The 23,948-nt window shown below is 47.4% G+C and overlaps 1 protein-coding gene across 2 annotated transcripts; it reads left to right on the forward strand.

Annotated features, from left to right (window-relative positions):
* The first annotated feature begins 242 nt into the window (after positions 1-242).
* On the forward strand, positions 243-23,937 carry kdm5ba (lysine demethylase 5Ba). 2 transcript variants are annotated; one of them, XM_084440902.1, is made up of 28 exons: positions 243-519; positions 3,923-4,000; positions 4,634-4,756; positions 5,922-6,092; positions 8,274-8,399; positions 8,639-8,732; positions 8,918-8,997; positions 9,981-10,139; positions 10,268-10,387; positions 10,489-10,647; positions 11,285-11,466; positions 12,057-12,219; positions 12,535-12,654; positions 13,537-13,731; positions 13,921-14,102; positions 14,823-14,947; positions 15,362-15,512; positions 16,175-16,295; positions 16,762-17,117; positions 17,337-17,475; positions 17,717-17,896; positions 17,999-18,157; positions 18,529-19,005; positions 19,379-19,457; positions 20,644-20,813; positions 22,195-22,218; positions 22,427-22,675; positions 23,104-23,937. In XM_084440902.1, exons 1-28 carry the CDS (start codon positions 367-369, stop codon positions 23,239-23,241), a joined length of 4,473 nt encoding a protein of 1,490 aa, XP_084297028.1. In that variant the 5' UTR covers positions 243-366; the 3' UTR covers positions 23,242-23,937. The 2 variants fall into 2 exon arrangements, with proteins under 2 accessions (XP_084297028.1, XP_084297027.1); XM_084440901.1 differs by lacking the exon at positions 22,195-22,218 and having other exon boundaries at positions 22,403-22,675.
* The last annotated feature ends 11 nt before the right edge of the window (positions 23,938-23,948 follow it).

Below are 23,948 nucleotides of genomic sequence, written 5' to 3' on the forward strand. Positions count from 1 at the left end.
ATGGTTTAATAACCTGCTGTTTTATTCCTCAACGCAACTTATTATATATATTCATTTGACTACAAATTATCCTATTATTATGAATAATTATGTTGTACCATTGTCATACAAAGCTGTGGTTGTTCTTTGATTTATTGTTATTGTGCATAGCTTGTGCAAGGTCTCTACTTTCTGATGCGGAAGTAACGAGGTGTTGTTCCGCGACTCGGTGCGTGAGAGCGACCCGAATGAGTGAAGCGGCGGTGATGCTCCTAATTGACCGATTTAAAGGGAGCTAGCTCATTAAAGAAGACGTTTTTTTATTGAACTTTGCTTAAAACATTTTTAATTGCAAATCTCGGATTATTTCAATAAGAAGATGCAACGATGAGCCAACCACAGCTCACCGAGTTCCTCGCCCCACCGGAGTGCCCTGTTTTTGAGCCCAGTTGGGAGGAATTCGCCGACCCGTTTGCGTATATCAACAAAATACGACCGATTGCGGAGAAAACTGGCATCTGTAAAGTCCGTCCGCCGCAGGTTAGTGTGTTTAAATCAAAACTATTACATCTCTTTTTATAAGTATTATGTCAATAAGTGTTTGAGTTCGTGTTTGGTCGTTATGTTGTGTTTTTAGCTGGGTTTTCAACATGGCGGATTGCGGCTTGGTGTAGTTGTTAGTAGCTAGGCTAGGCTAGGCTAGGCTAGCTGCTAGCTCGGCCGTTGGGCTAACATAGTAGCTAGGCTAGGCTAGCTGCTAGCTCGGCCGTTGGGCTAACATAGTAGCTAGGCTAGGCTAGCTGCTAGCTGGGCCGTTGGGCTAATATAGTGGCTAGGCTAGCTGCTAGCTGGGCCGTTGGGCTAACATAGTAGCTAGGCTAGGCTAGGCTAGGCTAGCTGGGCCGTTGGGCTAACAGCGTTACGTGTGTTTGTGTATAACTGCTGTCCTCGCGCACGTACGCATGCGCACCAGGGCTCCCCTCGCGACAAAAGTTAAGTTCAGATAAAACAGCAAATAATTCCCATAGAAGCAGAATTACATGTTAGCAGCATGTGATTTAGGGTGATAGCAGCTATAGATAGGGTATTAAATTATAATTTAATATCGGTCGTATATCGTCAACAACTTGGCTTACTTCCTGGACTTAAATGTTAGGACACGGAAATTATATTCCACATTAACTTTGGCTTGATGTCAAATTTCTATGTTAATTTTGCATCTAATTGGGAAAAGGAGCATTGCGTAATCACAGGTTCAATATGAAACTTGGTCACCCCTGCCATGCCATGGCCTTATTCTGATACTGCCGTGTGACAGCTACGTGCACCGTGACATAGTCTTTATGGAGAGGTGCAGAAGGATGGGTTATTAGGTGGAAGTGAATATTGCTGCCACAATAATTAAAAATGCATGTTTTATTGTAAGTAAGGACCACAACTTTGCGCGAATCAAACGACACCAATTTAGATCATGCTGGGTAGTTTAACGATTGACCACCCTTATATTATCTTTGTAAAATCTCGTCAAGGTATTATTAGAAGCAGCTTATTGTGCTGAGAGGAGATAGTTGTTGTTGCCTTAACATAGACCAGCGAGCAGAGGGTTTGGTTTTGGCTGGTGTGGTACAGGAAGGTCTGGCTTTTAAACACCTCCCTGATGTTTTGGCTTGGACAAGTCCTCCATGTTGTCTTTGTGGCAGTGGGTGTGTTGGAGAGCTCAACTGTGCCATTGTGTTTTTGAGTTAAATTCTATGTTAATGTAGACCTAGGATGTCTTTGTTAATATACACAGACAGCACACAGTGGTAGAGTTGCATTCCACTTGGTCTTAATGTAATGTTGATCTTTCTATTTCACACCTTACACAAGAGAACACGCACTCTTGTAACCGCAATTTTATGGCTCGCCTCAGATTAGAAACCTTGCAGATAGGCTACCCCTAGCCAGAGATGTTAAGACAGGGAAGTACACGTTTTTCTCTTTAAAAACGTTTTCACCATTAGGATGTCTTTGATCAAGGGATTGTGTAGCCATCTTTTAATGTTTTTTTAGTAGGTTTCTTGTAAAGTGGCTATTCATTTATTTATGGTGGAATTGCATAGTTGCAAAGTGAAATAATAAACAACCCATAAACAACCAATTTTCATTCTCCTACCTGTATTGTGTGCATCTAGGCTGCTAGGCTGAACATTATAGATAGATAGATAAATTGATATATCTATCGATCTCTCTCTCTCTCTCCCTAGCTACTCCCTACTTTTCAGACATTTTCATTGAAACTGTGGTTTATCATCAAAATTAATCCCACAGCCTGTGCAAGCCTAGGAATACTCCAATCAAATATCTGCCTTATACAGGCTATAGAGGCCTAGTTGATGATTGTGTGTATTTGTGTGTGTCTGTGTGTGTGTATGGGGGGAGGGGGAGTGGAAGTTGGTTGCTTGTTCAGAGGGGGAGTGGTTTGTCAAGATTCATTATATTTGTCACATCATGTAATGTACCGTGTACAGTCACCATAATCTTGCTTCTGGCTCCAAGATTATGCTACAGATAAACTCTAATAATCAATTTCCTAATTCCAAATTTACAAGTTACATGTACCGTGTACAGTCACCATGAAATGTTGCTGCTGGCTCCAATGTCATGCTACAGATTTAAACTCTAATAATTAATTTCCTAATTCCAAATGTACAAGTTACAAATGTACAAATGAACACATATTACACTAAGTACCCTTTTTTACAGTATAAGATTAAGCTGGGGTGGGATAAATAAAGGTGTTGATGAATTATGTACATGCTATGTGGATATGGGAGGGGGCATGGGTGAGTTATGTACATGGCTATAGCTATAATAAATAATCCTGGGGGGGGTATGATTTAGCGTTGTAAGTGGTCTGTACTAGACGTTGAATAGAGTCATTCAGGAGCTGGATGGCTTGCAGAAAGAAGCTCTTCCTGTGTCTCTCCGTGCTCGCCCTGTGTGGGCAGTATCTTTTCCCTGACCATAGCAGAAAGAACAGTCCGGTGGCTGGGTCTCTCCGGATCCTTTTTGCCTTGGTCTTGCATCTTCTGGAGTAGATGTTTTCAAGGTGGGGGAGTGGCCCTCCCAATGCACATTCAGCTGACCGTACCACTCTCTGTAGGGCCTTGCGATCCCGAGAGCTGCTGTCCCTCCCTATTCTTGTAGTTCTCCACAAAGAGGCCTATGGAACTACGGTGTGCTTCTATAACCACGCCCCCATCTGGGCTGTTAGATGCACACAGCGTTTAGAGTCATATGTCAGTCTCATCAACACCCATCCTGCAAGGCCCCTGAGGATGCTTTTTTTTTCTCACTGCATTTTTATGGCTGCAGACCAGACGCCAAGATCCCCAACTGAACGCTGCTCTGCCAACTGGGTGACAACCGGTTGTTTTGTGAAGGAAGTCTGATAAAAGGAGGAACAGTTTAGAATTATATCTGAATGTTAGAGATGGCCTAGATTATTGTTGTTGTTAGGACTGATTAAACGTGTCACCATCACTTTAGAATAGCGATATACTTTTCTGCGGTTCGTGCGTGCACCCGCGATGGCTTAAACTGCTGTCATGCAAGGTCACAGGCAGAGGATCTCCAGAGATAAGCAGCCTGTACGGCCTTGAAACTATATCTTCACCACACTCGTTTCATTCACAGCAACGGTTTCGCAATGTTTGACTGCAAACTAGAAACTGTGTGAATGTTCAAAGCCATGGCCTCTTCTGTTTCATAGGTCCTAGTCTGTGACAGTCCAAAAAAATAAAGTCTCTGCATGAAAGCTTGATTCCGTGTACATTATCATGATCTAGGCTACTCTTTACATTTAGTCAATTAATAATTACTTTCCTAAATGGAAGATGACATCGTGTCTGGAATTTGCTTTTTGCAGTTTTGGTTGACAAGATGGTGTTCCCTGTTCTAGGAATGGCAGCCACCGTTCGCGTGTGATGTGGACAGACTGCATTTCACGCCCCGGATACAGAGACTTAATGAGTTGGAGGTACGTTGTCATTCAGTTGATCAAGTTTTGCATATGGTGCACTCATTAAGGTATAAAATGTTCAATTTAACATAATTAACCATAACCATCTATGTTGGCTTCACCATTGCCACCATCCCATGGATGTAGGGCTGCCTCAGTTGTTGACAGATAAATGATGAGCTGTATAAAAGAATTAATGAATTTTAAATTAACATGTGAGAATGAACATAGAAGCATCAGTCTGGTAGATAATGCTGTATTCTCAAGTGAAAGGCTACATTGATGTGTTGAGTGGCATTCTCGCAAGATCAGTGCACTTCAGCATGCTTTGTAACCCACATCAGTCTGGTGTCTGACTGATCTCAGATCTCTCCAGGCCTCTGATATGTGCCTCATTGAACGTTGCTGACGTCTGGTTAAAGGTCACTAGTACTCAGACCTCCCCTTACCCCCCTGATACAATGAGCCTTTTTAAATGGGAATGGCGTTCTGTTGTCTGCAGTTGGAGGCAACAGAGAGCCAATGAACTCAGGTTAATTATGCAAATGTTTTATAATGCGTGTAATAAGAATATCCCCTTTTTTCTGTTGACATTTAAGATGGCGGCATATTGTTTGTTTTGTTTTGTTCTTGTTTGTCCTTCCTGAGCAGGCTCAGACCAGAGTCAGGCTCAACTTCCTGGATCAAATTGCCAAGTTCTGGGAGCTGCAAGGGTGCACTCTGAAGATCCCTCATGTGGAAAGAAAGATCTTGGACCTTTACCAGCTCAACAAGGTACGAAGCCTGCTGAGTCTGGCACACCCTGGATCCAGCACGTTGGAAATCTACTAGCTATTTTTGAACATGGTCCATGTCACACAAATCTAGCACCTGAAAATGGGCATGCAGTCAGAGAAACACGATGGTAAGCTATTGGCATTATAGGCAAACACAATAGGCACAATGGTCAAATTTAGGTAATTTGCTCACACAAAGTATCCGGCATGTAGAAAACCACAACAAGCCCTCGCTCTATGCAAGCACAACTAGCGATTCATAAAGACAGATTGATGAAAACAACCGTTTCGCGGCAGAAAATAGATTTTTTGGAAGCTGCATTCTCAGTGCCCCGTCCGCCGCCATTACATGGATATACTTGGCTCGCGCTGGATTTTAAATTTCTTCTACAGGCCTCCGAATTACACCAAAGTTATCTCGGTGAGTCAAACGTCTTATAATATGCCGTAAATAAGATCCAGGTTGTCAAAAACGAGCATTCTCCTTTAAAAGTTGCTGGAGAGGACATAGCATCAAATGGGTGAACTGTTTTTTTTGCTTCCCTCTGGACCGTTCGGGGGAGGATTAGTACCCCCCCCCCCTCTCTGTAAAGCGCATTGTGTAGCCTTTGTGTATGAAATGTGCTAATATAAATAAAGTTTGATTTGATTTGTGTATGGCATAATAAGCCATGTATTTAATGAATAACCATTATCCTATAAGTGCCAGGCTTCCATGTGTAATGGTGACATACATTACATTTGTGAGACGTCTACTGGAGGTTTTTTTGTGTTTACGTGTTTTTATGACCGCTCTTTTGCATGCCAGAATCATAATTTATATTTTTAACAACAGTTGTCAGTGCCCAAACATTCTCATTAGTGTTTTATTTAAGTAATGTAGGCTATTTGTTTATTTTCCTGCACCCCCTGTGAAAAAATAAGTCTCTGCTCCTCCTATGTGATGGAAAGAACAGATGAGCTTTGCTTCCTTACACTCCCATGAACATCTCCATCTGTTTTGCCCCTAATTCTGCATGATCCTGGCAAACACCTTTAGGAAGCACAAACTTTGCTGAATGCCTGTTGTCCGAGCCTGTCATGGCGGTGCCTGTCACCAGTGGTTTTTGCGCTGCTGTATTTGGGACATTGATTGATTATTGATGTATTTTCTCCTTTCCCAGCTGGTGAATGATGAGGGAGGGTTTGATGCAGTCTGCAGAGAGAGGCGATGGAGCAAGATATCGGTTAAAATGGGTTTTGCTCCGGGCAAGGCTATTGGCTCTCATCTGCGGGCTCACTATGAGAGGATCCTGTACCCTTACAACCTGTTTCAGACCGGGGCCAACCTTCTGGTGAGTCAAGTTTCCCTGTCTCTCTCTCTCTGGTTACTGACATCTCCCCCCCCCCTCCCTCTCCTCAACTCCATGTCATTATCTTCACCTCCCTTTCCTCGTAGGAAGGCTTGTCTTTTACTAACCAACCAGGTGGCCTTCTGAAAGCATCACCAAACACATGAGGACAAATTACCAATGAAACAGCTTCTTTTAGTCAGCTCTGTGCCCCACACGGACAGATGTTTATGGCGTGTTTTTTTTCGTACTTAATTTTCATTTCACACCTCGGTTGTCTTTTGCAGCGTCTCTGCCTGTATCTCGGGGCCCATGTTGATGTTTGTGGTTAGCAGGTTGTGCTCTACATGCATTTCAGCCAGCTTCTCTTGATTGCCCTCTTTCCCCGGTTCTCTCTCTCTCCACTCCACCATTACAACTATGTTATGAGGCTTCTGTCTCCACCAGGCAGCACCGTCTGTCCATACCCCAGGGTAGGGCTGTCAAACATTCAGCCTGCAGAGACTCCTCATCCGGCCCCAGGTTTAGTCAGATGTGGTGACCTGGGTGAGAGGGGTCACCAGTGATCTTCCCGGGGGGGCGTTGAGCTCCAGATTGTTCTGGGTGCATCAGGAAGCCTGGAGCCGGGTGCACCAGTACTACTAAGGGGTGACTAGGCCTAGTCATAGCCTAAGTGTTGACTAACTTGAGATTTATTCACTACTAAATTTAAATGGGTTCACCACTCACGACTAGTTCCTAGTAACAACTAAATATTGACCCACCCTGGGAGGGGGTGTAAGTGATGACTAGTGCGAGGAAGTAGCTAATACTAGCGTCTTCAACTCTGCTATTAGGACGGAGGTGGGCTGAAACATTAAAGATAAATCTGTCGGTGGAAAAATATTATTTTTTAGCAGATGTCTTAAATTAACTATTGGCACCGGTGTGCTTATTGGTGTCATATTTATTCAGTTTGAGTAATTTCATGATCGAGCTAGCTAACCACCTTTAGCTCAATTGGCTCAGTTGCTGGTTAGAGATGAGAGGCGGAGTCCCAGCCCAGTTGATAACCCTCCGTTGGGGGGATGCAACGGTCGGCTGGGATCCTGCCTCTCATAGCTAACCAGCAACTGGTCAGTGGACTGTACCAGGCAGCCTACATTATGTCTGAATCAAATAACGTTATCAAACAAACTTGGGAACTAGCTGGCTAGGATCATTTAAGCATAACAATCCAACGGCTAACTCCCCCAAAATAACCTCTCCACTGCACAAGCTTCTCACCAACCCCAATAATAATAAGCACAAGCTACCGAGTGCAACGTTAGCCCTGCTAATGGAGATAATGAATTTGGAGAAGAGTGTTGCAGCTGGTGATAAACGAGGCAAAGGAAGAACATTTTGTGGACTATTATCACAGCCATTCCACAGTTTGGATTATACAGAAAGGTGAGGATCGAGCCTGTTGGATGACCAACTCAAATGCCTGGTTAGCTCAATATTCTGTTGTAAATTGAACATGACTCGTATGCGAGCCAGAGCCCGACGACTATTTTTTAGTAACTAATAAGTAGTTACTAGTTAAGACAACGCCTAAATTGCCGTGGTGCAACCGAAATTAGACACAAACTAGTATGCGGCTAACTAGTAGCAACTAAGAGTTAATTAAGAGTTACTTAAGAGTAAATGCTTGGGTTTAGTCACACGATAAGACAAACTGGTTCAGCCCAGCCCAGGTGATCAGGCTCCCGTCGGTAGGTAGACTCACCCCCGTTAGGCCAGGGATGGTGGTGTCATCAGCAGATGTCAGGAGCTTGACAGACGAGTCTCTGGAGGTGCGGTTGTTTGTGTAGAGTTGCTTACCCAGCTGCACACACTGCTTCCTGTCTGTCAGGAAACCAGCTAGTCCTCTGACAGATTGAGTCAGGCACACTGAGCGGTCTGAGTTTATGAAGAAGTCACGTTTGTCGGGATTGCGTTGAATGTGGAGCTTAAGAGAAAACCACACAACAAATCAAAGTACAGTGTGTGCTCATTGATCCACATCCTTTATCGTTAAAGCTATTTGGGCCCGTGTGAAGTGATATTTGGTCCAGTGTGGCCCTACGACCTCAAACTAGCCCCAGAGCATCAGTGTTTCCCCATCAATCCCTTTACAAGGTCTTTCTCTACAAGCCCTGCTCTGCTACTGTCTTTATCCAGAAGCCCACGTTGACCAGTGACACCAAGGATAAGGAGTACACTCCCCACGACCTGCCCCAGCGGCAGTCTGTCCAGCCTGTGGACACCTGCAGCGCCGCACGCAGAGCCAAGCGCATGAGATCAGAGGTGAGTCCTCTCCGCTCCTCCTCCTGACTCAGCGTTGTTCTTGGAGTGCCCCCGCTGCAGACCAGAACTGGTTTTGCAACTTGCTTTGCATGCGTTTTGGATAAAGTCTCTTGAAATGAGCACAATGCCCCCTAAGAAACAACCCTCTCTCTCTGTGTCTCTCCCCGTGTCTCTCCCCGTGTCTCTCCCCGTGTCTCTCCCCGTGTCTCTCCCCGTGTCTCTCCCTGTCTCTCTGACAGGGAGGCTGTGTGAAGATGGAGCCCGGGGAGGTGTGTGAGAACCGTCCTAACCTGAGGAGGAGGATGGGCTCATGTGTGGCCAAACCAGAGCCTGGTGAGCACCGACGAGCCCTGAACACAGAGTCCTTAACTTCAGATTAACTTTGGGTCTCGTTCCCTAGCAAACATTTCCATGTTTTGCAAGGGAAAGACAAATAGTTTCTATCTGAACTGATTTGTAAAAGTCAGTCTAATATAAGAGCATGATTGTTGGACTGACCGTTTTGACCACTGTTTTAGTGAAAGTGACCCCTGTGGAGGTGAAACAGGAGCGCACGGAGCCCATCAGTGATGTACTGAGTAAGAAACACGACCCCACAGTGAGTAGAGTAACTTATATATTATGGAGTCAGTGAGATTAACAATTAAATACGTCCTCATTATTGCTTGGTATCAATGGTAGTCAAAATGGATAGTTTTAGAACTATAAAATTGTTTTGACAGTTGCTTTCTATCCCTTAGCCTCTCTTACTCTGAAATGTAATTTAATGTAATGTATTGCTTTATAAATGTTCTTAGCCGGTAGACAAACATACTCCTGGAGCTTGCTCGATCGCCTTGTTGAGAGGGGTCAGGGAAGAATTTTTACAGCTCACTTATCTGGCCCCCGGGTGATTACTGTTTTTTTGCTTCCCTCTGGAATATGTAGAGAGTGGGTCGTATGCCCACCTCCCTTGTTCTCTGTAAAGCGCATTGTGTTACCTCTGGGTATGAAATGCGCTATACAAATAAAGCTTTGATTGATTGATTGATTGATATCCCCCACCAATGTTTGGAAGTCACACATCACCCAGGCAGATGCCTCTTTGTCTTGAACATGTGAAGAAGAATATGCTGTCTTCCTAGGTGGACCATTACATGTATCTGGTATCTGGTGTGTGTGTTCCTAGGTGGACCAGTACATGTATCTGGTGTGTGTGTTCCTAGGTGGACCAGTACATGTGTCTGGTGTGTGTGTTCCTAGGTGGACCAGTACATGTGTCTGGTGTGTGTGTGTGTTCCTAGGTGGACCAGTACATGTGTCTGGTGTGTGTGTTCCTAGGTGGACCAGTACATGTGTCTGGTGTGTGTGTTCCTAGGTGGATCAGTACATGTATCTGGTGTGTGTGTTCCTAGGTGGACCAGTACATGTGTCTGGTGTGTGTGTTCCTAGGTGGACCAGTACATGTGTCTGGTGTGTGTGTTCCTAGGTGGATCAGTACATGTGTCTGGTGTGTGTGTGTTCCTAGGTGGACCAGTACATGTGTCTGGTGTGTGTGTTCCTAGGTGGACCAGTACATGTGTCTGGTGTGTGTGTTCCTAGGTGGACCAGTACATGTGTCTGGTGTGTGGCACGGGGACAGCGGAGGACCGCCTCCTGCTGTGTGACGGCTGCGATGACAGCTACCACACCTTCTGTCTGATCCCGCCCCTCCACGACGTCCCCAAAGGAGACTGGAGGTGCCCCAGGTGTCTGGCTCAGGTGAATACCTACCCCGGCCCAGTTAGTATACCACACCGGCACTACGGCAACACATGCTGGTTTTGGCTGATAGGACTTGCTTCCATGTGCTGTGTCAGTGTTTCGATCCTGTCCCATCTTCTCCACAGGAATGCGGCAAACCCCAGGTAGCTTTTGGCTTTGAGCAGGCTAGCAGAGACTACACTCTACGAAGCTTCGGAGACATGGCCGATTCCTTCAAATCAGACTACTTCAACATGCCCGTTCACGTAAGTTTAGGGAAAGTTGCACCTCATCAGGCATTAACGTATCCAGCCAGACTGAGTCATCGGAACCAGCAGGTGAAGTAAGCATGTGTTGTGTTTGTCAGATGGTTCCCACAGAGCTGGTGGAGAAGGAGTTCTGGCGCATGGTCTGCACCATCGAGGAGGACATCACTGTGGAGTACGGGGCGGACATCGCCTCCAAGGAGTTCGGTAGCGGTTTCCCTGTCAAGAACGGACACTTCCAGGTCTCCCCCGAGGATGAGGTACATGCAGTACAAGTCTCTTGACGGGCGTCTTGCGCTCAGTTCAGACACTTTACTTCTGGCGAGTCAAACTAAAGAGGGATTCGAGCTGGTTGGTGCGGCTTTCAGACAAGCCTCTCTTCATGCTGCTGAACACGTGTGTCTCGGTTTTGGGTCAAAGGCGAGTTATAGTCGTTAGGTTTTACAACATGGATCAGATGACTCTCATTTTTGTAATTCTATGGCTAGGTCATTGTGTCCAGACGTGACAAAAGTTAGTCTTGCCCTGGGGGAGGGGGGGGAGTCTGTGGGTTCAGTTTAACAGTTGACAGCCCTGTAGTATATGGACACGTTGAGAGGCTCACATTAGAGGTGTAACGAGTTTTCTTGAACATCATTAGCATTAGCATTAGCATTATCATGTGCTGTGATCAACGCATTGTAGAACGAACGTTACTCAGAACTACAAACGGGGCCGATGACTCGGATGCCTCAACTTTTCACTGTTTGTGTGGTTGATTGGGTTAATGTCTCTTCAGTTAACATAATTGTATTGGGGCTCACTGTGCGTTGCTTGTATATAGTTGTATAACATGTGAACTGACCAGAGAGTGTACCTGGAGGTGAGGAGAGCTGACGCTGAGCTCGTGCCCTGCAGGAGTACCTGACCAGCGGCTGGAACCTCAACAACATGCCGGTGATTGAGGGCTCCGTGCTGAACCACGTTACGGCCGACATCTGTGGGATGAAGGTGCCCTGGCTCTACGTGGGCATGTGCTTCTCCTCCTTCTGCTGGCACATCGAGGACCACTGGAGCTACTCCATCAACTACCTGCACTGGTACGGTCTCCTCTCTGTCTATTAACGATCTGCACTGGTACGGTCTCCCGTCTCTGTCCGGTGGTGACTGCACGGTGCCCCCCCGACCCCCCCAGGTCTCTATGGAGGAGCAGGGATGAGTGTTAGTGACGTGGTGGCGTCTGTGACGTGGTGGTGTCTCTGTGGAGGAGCAGGGATGAGTGTTAGTGACGTGGTGGTGTCTGTGGAGGAGCAGGGATGAGTGTTAGTGACGTGGTGGTGTCTCTGTGGAGGAGCAGGGATGAGTGTTAGTGACGTGGTGGTGTCTGTGGAGGAGCAGGGATGAGTGTTAGTGACGTGGTGGTGTCTGTGGAGGAGCAGGGATGAGTGTTGTGACGTGGTGACGTCTCTATGGAGGAGCAGGGATGAGTGTTGTGACGTGGTGGTGTCTCTGTGGAGGAGCAGCGATGAGTGTTAGTGACGTGGTGGTGTCTCTATGGAGGAGCAGGGATGAGTGTTAGTGACGTGGTGGTGTCTCTGTGGAGGAGCAGGGATGAGTGTTGTGATGTGGTGGCGTCTCTGTGGAGGAGCAGGGATGAGTGTTAGTGACGTGGTGGCGTCTCTGTCCCCAGGGGGGAGCCCAAGACGTGGTACGGGGCGCCTGGCTACGCTGCGCAGCAGCTCGAGGGGGTGATGAAGAAACTGGCCCCCGAGCTGTTCGCGTCCCAGCCGGACCTACTGCACCAGCTGGTCACCATCATGAACCCCAACACACTCATGAACCACGGTGTTCCGGTAAGCACGCACACACACACACACACACACACACACACACACACACACACACACACACCACACCTGCAAACTTGTCACCTTTTGGCTACAGTCACCTTTGTTATGTCAAACAGGGTAGTTGAAGTGAATCTAGAGGGTTTTCATTTTGTATGTTGTCACCTTTTTCACTACTCAAGAGTTTGCAGGTCTGACACACACACACACACACACACACACACACACACAGATCCTCAGACCTGTTTTGCAAGATTTTTTATTTTATGTATTATACATTTAATTATCTTGGACCTAACCACGACTTGATGCTCTCTGTAGATCTATCGCACCAACCAGTGTGCCGGGGAGTTCGTCATCACGTTTCCCCGAGCTTACCACAGCGGATTCAACCAGGGCTTCAACTTTGCCGAGGCCGTGAACTTCTCCACCATGGACTGGGTGAGATACCACGATACCACCCCATACCAAGATAACAGATACCGCCCCAGACCAAGATACCACGATACCGCCCCATACCAAGATAACGGATACCGCCCCATACCAAGATAACGCCCCATACCACGATACCGCCCCATACCAAGATAACAGATACCACCCCATACCAAGATAACAGATACCGCCCCATACCAAGATAACAGATACCGCCCCATACCAAGATAACAGATACCGCCCCATACCAAGATAACAGATACCGCCCCATACCAAGATAACAGATACCACCCCATACCAAGATAACAGATACCGCCCCATACCAAGATAACAGATACCGCCCCATACCAAGATAACAGATACCACCCCATACCAAGATAACAGATACCGCCCCATACCAAGATAACAGATACCACCCCATACCAAGATAACAGATACCACCCCAGACCAAGATAACAGATACCACCCCATACCAAGATAACGCTTGCACAGGCTTGTTCCATACCCAGTACTGAAACGTCTGACGAATGGTGTTGATTATGTGAATCATTCATTATATGAAGAGTTCATTTGCAAAAACAGATATGTGCATTTTGATACATTTTGATAAATCATTTTTTTCAATCAAATGTCAACATTAAATATCAATTAAATAACAGTTTGATGGTTTTGATGACGTAAAGAAGAGTCTTTTTTATTTAATCAAAACAACCCAACTGTAATTTAATTGATATTTAATGTTGACATTTGATTGAAAAAAATGATTTATCAAAATGCACATATCTGTTTTTGCAAATGAACTCTTCATACGGTGCTTAGCTTGAACAGAAGGCTGTGCTGTTCTGATGCTGTCGAGTTGCACCTCTGATCATCTCCCTCCGCTCTTCCCAGATGCCCATGGGCCGTCTGTGTGTCGACCACTACCGCCAGCTGAACCGCTACTGCGTCTTCTCCCACGACGAGATGGTGTGTAAGATGGCCTCCAAGGCCGCCACCATGGACGTGGAGCTGGCGTCTGCCGTGCAGAAGGACATGACCGTCATGGTCCGCGAGGAGGAGGAGCTTAGGGAGAGCGTGGTCAAAATGGTGAGACAACCCTCTTCTGTTTCCGTGACCCGCTCAACGTCACCCTCCAAATATATAGGCAGAGTAGCGTCTGACGAAAACAACAGAAACCTGAGAGAGAGTCGCCTCATGCCCCCCCCCCCCCCCCCGAGTGTGTGCATGCTAGCCGCTCCCGGCTGTAATGGCCGCCGCGTGTTCCTGCGTCTCCAGGGCGTTCTGCAGACCCAGCAGGTGGAGTACGACCAGCTGCCGGACGAGGAGCGGCAGTGCTCCAAGTGTCGGACCACCTGCTACCTGTCTGCCCTCACCTGCCCCTGCCGCCCCGGGCAGCTGGTGTGTCTGCACCACGCACGCGACCTCTGCTCCTGCCCCCCCAGCAAGCGCACCCTCCAGTGAGTCTCTCCATCCACCCCCACCACAGACGCTTATCAAGACGGTGATATTCCTTCAGATTCACCCCTTATTACAGACATATACTATGTCAGTTAAAGCTGCTATCACTAAATGTCATTCACATTGTCAAAACTAATTAAAACCACTTGATATCAGATCGTTTCACTGAGCCGTAGTCATCCCTACAAGTAGCCAGTCTGTTGTTATCCCAGCATTGTCATAGCCAGACGGTGCCTTAGCTCCACCCCCCCCGGCCTTATGTGGCTCTGTCTCTGCCCCATGCCAGACGATATAGAAAAACGCATAATTTGACCTTGGCGTCTCGATACAAACATGGCGGACGGTTCTTCAGGTGCGATGTGAAAGAGAGTTTCGGGAGGACACGGAAAATTCTGATGTTACGAGTTTGCAAACTGGACTCTGAACAGGAAGTGTTTCCTACGCGCAGAGTGAATGAATGGGATAGGGAGTGTAGTCTTATAACGTGGGAGAGGAAGTGACGTCAAGCAGGACGAACAGGACAGGGAAGTGATGTCACACAGGCACAAATGATGATTGTTATGAGAACGATCTAAAGAGTAGGTTCAGAGGCATTGTAAAATAACCTTTGGAAGATCAATCAAGTAGGAAAACAGAAAACAACAAATTGGGGGGAGGGTAATACATTGGTGAGACTGAAATGTCATTAACTGTGTGCGTGTGCGTGTCTGGACCTCCAGCTACAGGTTCACGCTGGCAGAGCTGTGGCCCATGTTGGAGCTGGTGAAGCTCCGTGCCGAGTCCTACAGTGACTGGCTCTCTCACGTGACTGACATCCTGGAGGCCAGACAAGACAAGAAAAGAGGTGAGCTGATCTGAGATCTGGGATTGACCTTTACTATGATACTGTCTGTTTTCACAAATTTTATATATTTGAAATATTTTTCAATATTTTGTAATGTAGTATTACTCATTAGACTGTGCATTGGGTCTCACTGCTGTCTGCCTGTCTGTCTGTCTGTCTGTCTGTCTGTCTGTCTCTGTCTGTCTGTCTGTGTGTCTGTCTGTCTGTCTGTCTCTGTCTGTCTGTCTGTCTGTCTCTGTCTGTCTGTCTGTGTCTGTCTGTCTGTCTGTCTGTCTGTCTGTCTGTCTGTCTGTCTGTCTGTCTGTCTATCTGCCTGCTTGTCTGCCTGCTTGTCTGTCTGTTTGTCTGTCTATCTATCTGTGTCTGTCTGTCTGTGTGTGTGTGTGCGTGTGTGTCTGTGTGTGCTCTACCCAGGCCTGGAGGAGATACGGGGTCTGCTGGAGGAGGCTGATACCAAGGCCTTCCCCCCGACGGACCTCCTGCAGCAGCTCCGCTCGGCCACCCAGGACGCTGAGAAGTGTGCTGTGGTGGCCCAGCAGCTGCTGAACGGCAAGAGACAGACCAGGTACTCATATATATATATACATACACACACACACACACACACAAGAGACAGACCAGGTACTCATATATATATATATATACATACACACACACACACACACAAGAGACAGACCAGGTACTCATATATATATATATATACATACACACACACACACAAGAGACAGACCAGGTACTCATCAGTACAGCACTAGTATACATATATATACACACACACACACACACAAGAGACAGACCGGGTACTAACAACTACCGCACTTACAGTATATACTGTGTGTGTGTGTGTGTGTGTGTGTGTGTGGCGGATATGGCGGAGACGTTGCTACTTGTCTCCATGAGTGATGTGTTTTGTATGTGAAAGACATTGTCCATGTTAATTGTGAATGTAGACTAATCTGTGCCTTTAGTATTTGTGTCCCTGTATGCATTGTTTATTATGTGGACATAAATAAATGATTAAAATGTGTGTGTGTGTAATATATATATATATATATATATATATATATATATATATATATATACACACACACACATATATACATACACTCAATTCACTGAGCTTGAATACATTTTTCTGCTGAAAGTGTGTTTTGCTGGAAGGTGATTGTGGGCTGTGCTCCATGGCCTGGCGGGCAGCTCTCTCAGATGGTGTGTGTTGGTCCACAGGTACCGGTCTGGAGGAGGAAAGACCCAGAGCCAGAACCTGCTGACCGTAGAGGAGCTCCGGTCGTTTGTCCAGCAGCTCCACACGCTGCCCTGCAGCATCCGCCAGGCGCCCTTACTCAAGGTGCGGCAGTACTGGCTTCAACATTACATTAGAGTCATTTAGCAGACGCTTTTATCCAAAGCGACTAACAATAATTGCATTTAACGTAGGAAGAGCCAATGTACTACTACTTGCCAGAACTCACAAGTGCATCTTCTCTCTAAAACAAGTGACTAAGAGCATAATCTAGTGCTGAAGGCAAAGTGCAAGAATAGCGATCTAAAGTACAGTGCAATATAATATAATACAATAAGTGCTTAGGCGGGAGGATTGTTGTAGTACTTCTTGAAGAGATGAGTTTTGAGCCTGCGACGAAAGATGGGCAGCGACTCTGCTGTCCTGACATCAGTGGGCAGTTCATTCCACCACTGCGGGGCCAGGACAGAGAAGAGCCATTCCTCTAAACCCTGCAGGAGGATTAGACCCTTAGAACTGGAACATTTCTGCATTTCCTCATACAGTGTTTTGTATTGATTTTGACACCCAGGACCTTCTGACGCGGGTGGATGACTTCCAGCAGCACAGCGAGCGGCTGCTCTCGGAGGAGGCCCCTGGTCCCAGTGACCTGCAGGGCTTGCTGGACGTGAGCCTGGGCCTGGACGTGGAGCTGCCCCAGCTGGCTCTGCTGCGCGAGCGTCTGGAGCAGGCGCGCTGGCTGGAGGCCGTGCAGCAGGCCAGCGGCCGGCCCCACAGCCTCTGTCTAGACACCATGCGGAGGCTGATCGACCAGGGGGTGGGCCTGGCCCCGCACAGCTCTGTGGAGAAAGCCATGGCCCGTCTGCAGGAGCTGCTCACGGTGTCCGAGCACTGGGAGGAGCGAGCGCTCGGCCTCACGGAGGGCAGGTGAGAACAGAGCCTTAGCCAGTGCCGTAGGTGTACCATAGGACGTGTGGTATCCATCCAACCAGGATCAGCTCAGTGGTTCAGTTGTATAGAATCACGACACCAAAACAATATACAACCCACAGTGAAATGTGCAAGGCGGTGGAGTCAGGAGGTAGAGCGGGTCGTCTAATGACCACAGGTGGGTGGTGTGATAAATGAGGAAGTCTTTTCTTGCAGACCACGTCCGTGTGTGGAGACTCTCGAGGCCACGCTGCAGGAGGTGGACAGCATCCCCGCCTACCTGCCCAACTGCCTCCAGCTGAAGGACACGGTGCTCACAGCTAAAGAGTGGCTCCAGGAGGCCGAGACCTTGCAGGTAGGGGACGGCCTTCCTCTTAACGCAGTGGAGGTGATGCGTCACTCAAGATCAGCTGATCATGTCCCCGCCCACTCAGCCCCAGTGACACAGCAGCTTCTGGGCTTGAAGAAGATGTTTTCGTTACAGTTTCTCGGTTCAAAATAAGGTTGAATATGTGGAACTACTTCAGCTTAGCCAGACTGATGTGTGTCTGTGTCTGTGTCTGTGTGTGTGTGTGTGTGTCTGTGTCTGTGTGCAGCTTGGTGGACGTATACCAGTGCTGGACAGCCTGTCTGACCTGGTGCTTCGAGCCAAGGCCATCCCGGTGAAGCTGGACCCTCTGGTTCGGCTCGAGGCCCTGATCTCAGATGTGCAGGCCTGGAAGGAGAGCGCAGCCAAGACCTTCCTGACTAGGAACTCTGCGTATTCTCTGCTGGAGGTATTAAGCAATATGTAACAAGTACATCAGTGAACGTAACACTTATTGTGATTACGGGCGAGTGATTACGGGCGAGTTTTAACCTATCTTTGGTGTGAACAGGTGCTGTGCCCCAGGTGTGAGGTAGGGACGACGCCTCAGAAGACCAAGTCTAAAAGGGTGAAGGAGGCGAGCCACGGCGCCAGGAAGAGCTCCACCACGCTGGACTGTCTGCCCGATGTGGAGAGAGCTCTGTCAGAGAGCAGGGACTCAGGCTCGGCTGTATGTACTCTAACCCTAACCCTAGTACATGTCTCCAAGTGGTCTTTCACCTTTGTTTGTTTGTTTGTACTTTCTACAGTACGTGTGTAGCTATGTATACATAACTATAAATATCTGTACAGTCTGTATGTATTTATGTTTGTATTCTATATTTTACACATGCTGTATGTATGGATATATGTCCCTTGTTCTTTTTTATGTTTATTCACTACTATGTGTTAGTATTCTGCCTTTGTTGTAATTTCCCATTGCTGAAATGCCCAAATGTCCTCCTATGGGCATTATTAAAGTTCCTATCTGTCTGTCTATTGCATCTATGGTATAGGAAGCGTGTAGAGTACTGTAGTGATATGTGACTGTGTCCTGTGTAGATGGCCACCCTGGGCGACGTGCGGCAGAAGGAGATGGAGACGCTGCTGGCTCTGAGGACGTCCAACGAGTCCAAGCTGCTCGTCTCGGGGGACACGGAGACGCTCCGCGTGTGCGTGTGCCACAAGGCCCCCGCCGGCACCATGCTGCGCTGTGAGCTCTGTCGAGACGCCTTCCACCGCCACTGCTGCGTGGCGTGGGGGTGCGAGGACCCTCAGCCCGGGCTGGCCTGGCTCTGCCCGCCGTGCCGGCGCTCTGAGAAGCCGCCCCTGGACCGCGTGCTGCCCCTGCTGGCCTCGCTGCAGAGGATCCGCGTGCGGCTCCCCGAGGGCGACGCCCTGCGCTTCCTGATCGAGAGGACGGTCCGCTGGCAACACCGGGTCCAGCAGGCGGCCGCAGAGGGCACCCTGGACCAGGCGTCCTCCGGATCGCACCAGCCCTGGAGCTCTGCCCGGCCTCACACTGACCCCGCTGGGAAGGTAGGAGCCGTTACTGGCCTTGATGTAACACAACCTCACTGTTAGTGTAACACAACCTCACTGTTAGTGTAACAGAAGCTCACTGGTTAGTGTAACAACCCTAGCATAACCTCACTGTTAGTGTAACATAAACTCACTGTTGGTGTAACATAACCTCACTGTTAGTGTAACATAACCCTAGCATAACCTCACTGTTAGTGTAACATAAACTCACTGTTAGTGTAACATAACCCTAGCATAACCTCACTGTTAGTGTAACATAACCCTAGCATAACCTCACTGTTAGATAGAGTGTAACAAACTCACTATTAGAGTGCAGCATATCAGTTTATGCACAAAATATCAGACTTAACTTGTGATTCCTCTCGTACAGGTCAGACACTGCCCCGGGGCGTCTCAGGAAATGAACGGTGGATCTTTCCACACGGAGCATCAATGCATTCCTCTTCAGGGTTGGTGTTTCATTCACCTTTATTTAACCGGGTTTAGACTGAGATTAAAATCTCTTTTTCAAGAGCGACCTGGCCAAGAATGGCTGCCGTACAGTTTCATACACACTCGCGTAGGGCTGCTCGACTATGGCAAAAATCATAATCACGATTATTTTGATTGATATTGAGATCACGATTATTTAACACGATTATTCATTGAATTCTTTTTTTTAATCAAAGGTTTTAACATTTTCTCAACAAATTTTCTTAAATCAAATTATTGACTTTGATAACAATTAATTTATTAAATGTTGACAGTGGCTTTTCTTTTTAACAATGTTCTTTGGATTATATACATTTCTCCCATGGGAGACAAATAGTGAACCTTGACCTTGATAAATAAATTAATAAAAGTGCCAAAACTGATAAATAAAGAAGCTTCAAAGCACCGCCACCATCACAGAAGAAGACTACCTCGGAAAAATAATTTCACTTTGACAGAACGCGTCTAAATAAGTTATTTAATGGTAGCGCCGAGGCTTCAAAACCCAGCATTTGTTAAAATAGACCCTTTTGCTGAGGTAAGTGAAGTTTCATGTTTATCTGACCTCTCCTAAATAGGCCGATACCGATTTATTTTGACGGCAAAGTGAATGGACCGGCAAAGGACTGTTGTCTGGCATGAACGAGCGTAATGCGACAACGGGACTGAGAAGGGCTACTTTGAGGGGCAGCTACGACTGCGTAGCAAATTTTACACACCGTGTCAACTTGGTCCAAATCTGTCTCCGCGAACCCATAGTGTTTCCACACCACTGACATTGTTTTAGCTCTCTTGTCCACCTCTCGTTCTGCTGCCATAATCTTCTTCTTGTCGTGTTTTGTTCAAGAGGAGCATGCGTGCGCCTTGCTTGACAACTCGTCTCGCTTTGAACTAAAGTGTCAAGCGCAGTATAGCTCTGCAGTGTAGGGTGCGCTTGATTTGTGCAAAATCGTTTTATGGCGATTATTTAGTTTTAATGATCGTTGACAGCCCAAATCTTAATCTAGATTAAAATCCGATTAATCGAGCAGCCCTACACTCACGTTAAAAACAATAGATCAAGTGAAAAGTGTGTACTACTGTGGTGTTCTTGACCAGCCGATGCACACGTGTCCTTCTGACCACAGCTACCCATTTTCACCACCATGTCTGTTCTCGCCGCAGGACTGAGCGCTCAGCTGGAGGAGCTGATGGTGGAGGGATTCCTGCTACAGGTGACGCTCCCCGAGACCCAGCAGCTGTACAGATCCCTCCTCCACAGACTGTCCCCCCGGCCCCCAGACAGCCAGGGGCCCCAGCACAGCGAGGACCAGCACCCGCCCCCAGCCCACCAGGTAACCTAGGAAATCAGCCTGCCGCTGTGCACTATGGTGGCTTAAAGGACTAGTTTAGCATCATAAGCCCTGTTAGAAGGTTATTTACGATCATATACAGTGGTCCATAATCACAATTTTGCACACTTTGCACTCTTGAGATATTGGTGCTCATTGCTCATGTGGTATATATATATAGGGAGCCATTGTGTTCTACTTAGCTGTGACATGAGCAATGAGCACTAATATCTCAAGAGTGCAAAGTGTCAAAATTGTGATATGGACCGTATATGATGTAAATAACCTTATAACAGGATGCTAAATACCGAACTACTCCACTAACTGCTTTCATGCTATCAACTACTATCTCAACATTAAAGCCCTCATGTTAAAGCCCTCATGTTGTGCTGTGTGTGTGGTCTCAGAACGGAGCGTCCAGTCTTAGAAGGTCATGTTGTGCTGTGTGTGGTCTCAGAACGGAGTGTCCAGTCTTAAGAAGGTCATGTTGTGCTGTGTGTGTGGTCTCAGAACGGAGTGTCCAGTCTTAAGAAGGTCATGTTGTGCTGTGTGTGTGGTCTCAGAACGGAGTGTCCAGTCTTAAGGTCATGTTGTGCTGTGTGTGTGTGTGGTCTCAGAACGGAGTGTCCAGTCTTAAGAAGGTTGTGCTGTGTGTGTGTGTGGTCTCAGAACGGAGCATCCAGTCTTAAGAAGGTCATGTTGTGCTGTGTGTGGTCTCAGAACGGAGCGTCCAGTCTTAAGAAGGTCATGTTGTGCTGTGTGTGGTCTCAGAACGGAGTGTCCAGTCTTAAGAAGGTCATGTTGTGCTGTGTGTGGTCTCAGAACGGAGCGTCCAGTCTTAAGAAGGTCATGTTGTGCTGTGTGTGTGGTCTCAGAACGGAGTGTCCAGTCTTAAGGTCATGTTGTGTGTGTGTGTGGTCTCAGAACGGAGTGTCCAGTCTTAAGGTCATGTTGTGCTGTGTGTGTGGTCTCAGAACGGAGTGTCCAGTCTTAAGAAGGTCATGTTGTGCTGTGTGTGTGGTCTCAGAACGGAGCGTCCAGTCTTAAGAAGGTCATGTTGTGCTGTGTGTGTGGTCTCAGAACGGAGCGTCCAGTCTTAAGGTCATGTTGTGTGTGTGTGTGGTCTCAGAACGGAGCGTCCAGTCTTAAGGTCATGTTGTGTGTGTGTGTGTCTCAGAACGGAGCGTCCAGTCTTAAGGTCATGTTGTGCTGTGTGTGTCGTCTCAGAACGGAGAGTCCAGTCTTAAGAAGGTCATGTTGTGCTGTGTGTGTGGTCTCAGAACGGAGTGTCCAGTCTTAAGAAGGTCATGTTGTGTGTGTGTGTGGTCTCAGAACGGAGTGTCCAGTCTTAAGAAGGTCATGTTGTGTGTGTGTGTGGTCTCAGAACGGAGCGTCCAGTCTTAAGAAGGTCATGTTGTGCTGTGTGTGGTCTCAGAACGGAGCGTCCAGTCTTAAGAAGGTCATGTTGTGCTGTGTGTGGTCTCAGAACGGAGTGTCCAGTCTTAAGAAGGTCATGTTGTGCTGTGTGTGTGGTCTCAGAACGGAGTGTCCAGTCTTAAGAAGGTCATGTTGTGCTGTGTGTGTCGTCTCAGAACGGAGTGTCCAGTCTTAAGAAGGAGGCGGTGAACGGCCAGACCAGTAAGCGGACCAAGCGGCGCAAGGACAGCTCGGACTCCCAGCACCGGGACAAGGCCAAGAAGCCTCGCAAGAAGAGGGACAAGCCCAGCAAGGCCAGCAAGAGCAAAGGGTCCAAGGAGACGTCGTCCCCCACCAACACGCTCTCTGACCGCTCCCCGTCCGACTCCGAGGGGGAGGACTTGTCCCTGTGTGCTGCTCCCTGGTGCAGGGAGCCAGAGGGCAAGCAGGTCAGTATCTAACCCCCCAGCGTTATGTCATAGTCCCTGCAAGCAGGTCAGTATCCAACCCCCCAGCGTTATGTCATAGTCCCTGCAAGCAGGTCAGTATCCAACCCCCCAGCGTTATGTCATAGTCCCTGCAAGCAGGTCAGTATCTAACCCCCCAGCGTTATGTCATAGTCCCTGCAACCAGGTCAGTATCTAGCCCCTCCCCCCCCGTTATACACTGTAGGTCCCTGCAACCCGATCAGTATATAACCCCCCCCCCCCTCCTGCACACCGTATGTCTCCTAGCTAGATTTATTGGAAGGGTGCCCGAAAAACCTAGTATTTGACGTTAATACGGTTTGACAAAAGCCAGTTAAGGATGTCAACCAGTTGGAAACGAACCCAGATAAGTGACTTGTTTCTCTCTGTCCCTCTGCTGCGTGTCTCAGGTGAACTGGGTCCAGTGCGACGGCAGCTGTAATCAGTGGTTCCACCAGGTGTGTGTGGGTCTCTCAGCTGAGCAGGCAGAGAACGAGGACTATATCTGCATAAGCTGCACCCAGCCTGACTACGACTCGAGGGAGTGAAGACCACACACACAACACACCACACACAAAATGGTTTTGAAGGTTTTATTTCAAGTCACAGCTCTGAACTTGTTTTTTGACCTGCCGCTCTATGAACTGGCGGCCTCTTCGTTTCCTTCCCTCTTGATCTTGCTCTTGGTGACAATGGTGACAATGGTGCTACTTCCCTCTTCCTCAGACTTACTTTCCAGAGCTACAAAGACTGTCGCTGTTTTGTTATAGTGGCTGGCTTCTCAGCCAATCAACTTCTTTCCAAACAAATGAGTTGATGCAGATTGTATACCACAAATAGGTTCCATCTGCAAAAGTGGGGAGAGAATCTTTCACTCGACTTTCTTGTGCAACAAGAAGCAACAGTGCAGGGATTTTTCAACCAAAAGTAGTCAGTTGGACAACACATTTTGGAACCTGTTTTGTATGCGTCTGAACAATGTGAACCCTTTTCTCCTCTTGTAGAGCTAATATTATTTATCTGAGCAATAACTGAACTATTCTGTTGGAGTTCAGTTTTCATCTGAGCTATGTTGTGCTTAGAAATGGTTTGGATAGAACGCCCTCTTAGGCTGTAGAACGGAGGTTTTGTGTGTTGGATTTGTAACATGGCTAATATAACTGTGTGATTTAGCTAACTGCCACGGGTATGATTCACTTTCCTCCTCTTGGGTAAATAATATAATTCATATGTTGCTGTTTGCATTACGGAATAA

The sequence above is a fragment of the Borostomias antarcticus genome (assembly GCF_949987555.1).
Source record: "Borostomias antarcticus genome assembly, chromosome: 7".
Lineage (NCBI taxonomy): Eukaryota > Metazoa > Chordata > Actinopteri > Stomiiformes > Stomiidae > Borostomias > Borostomias antarcticus.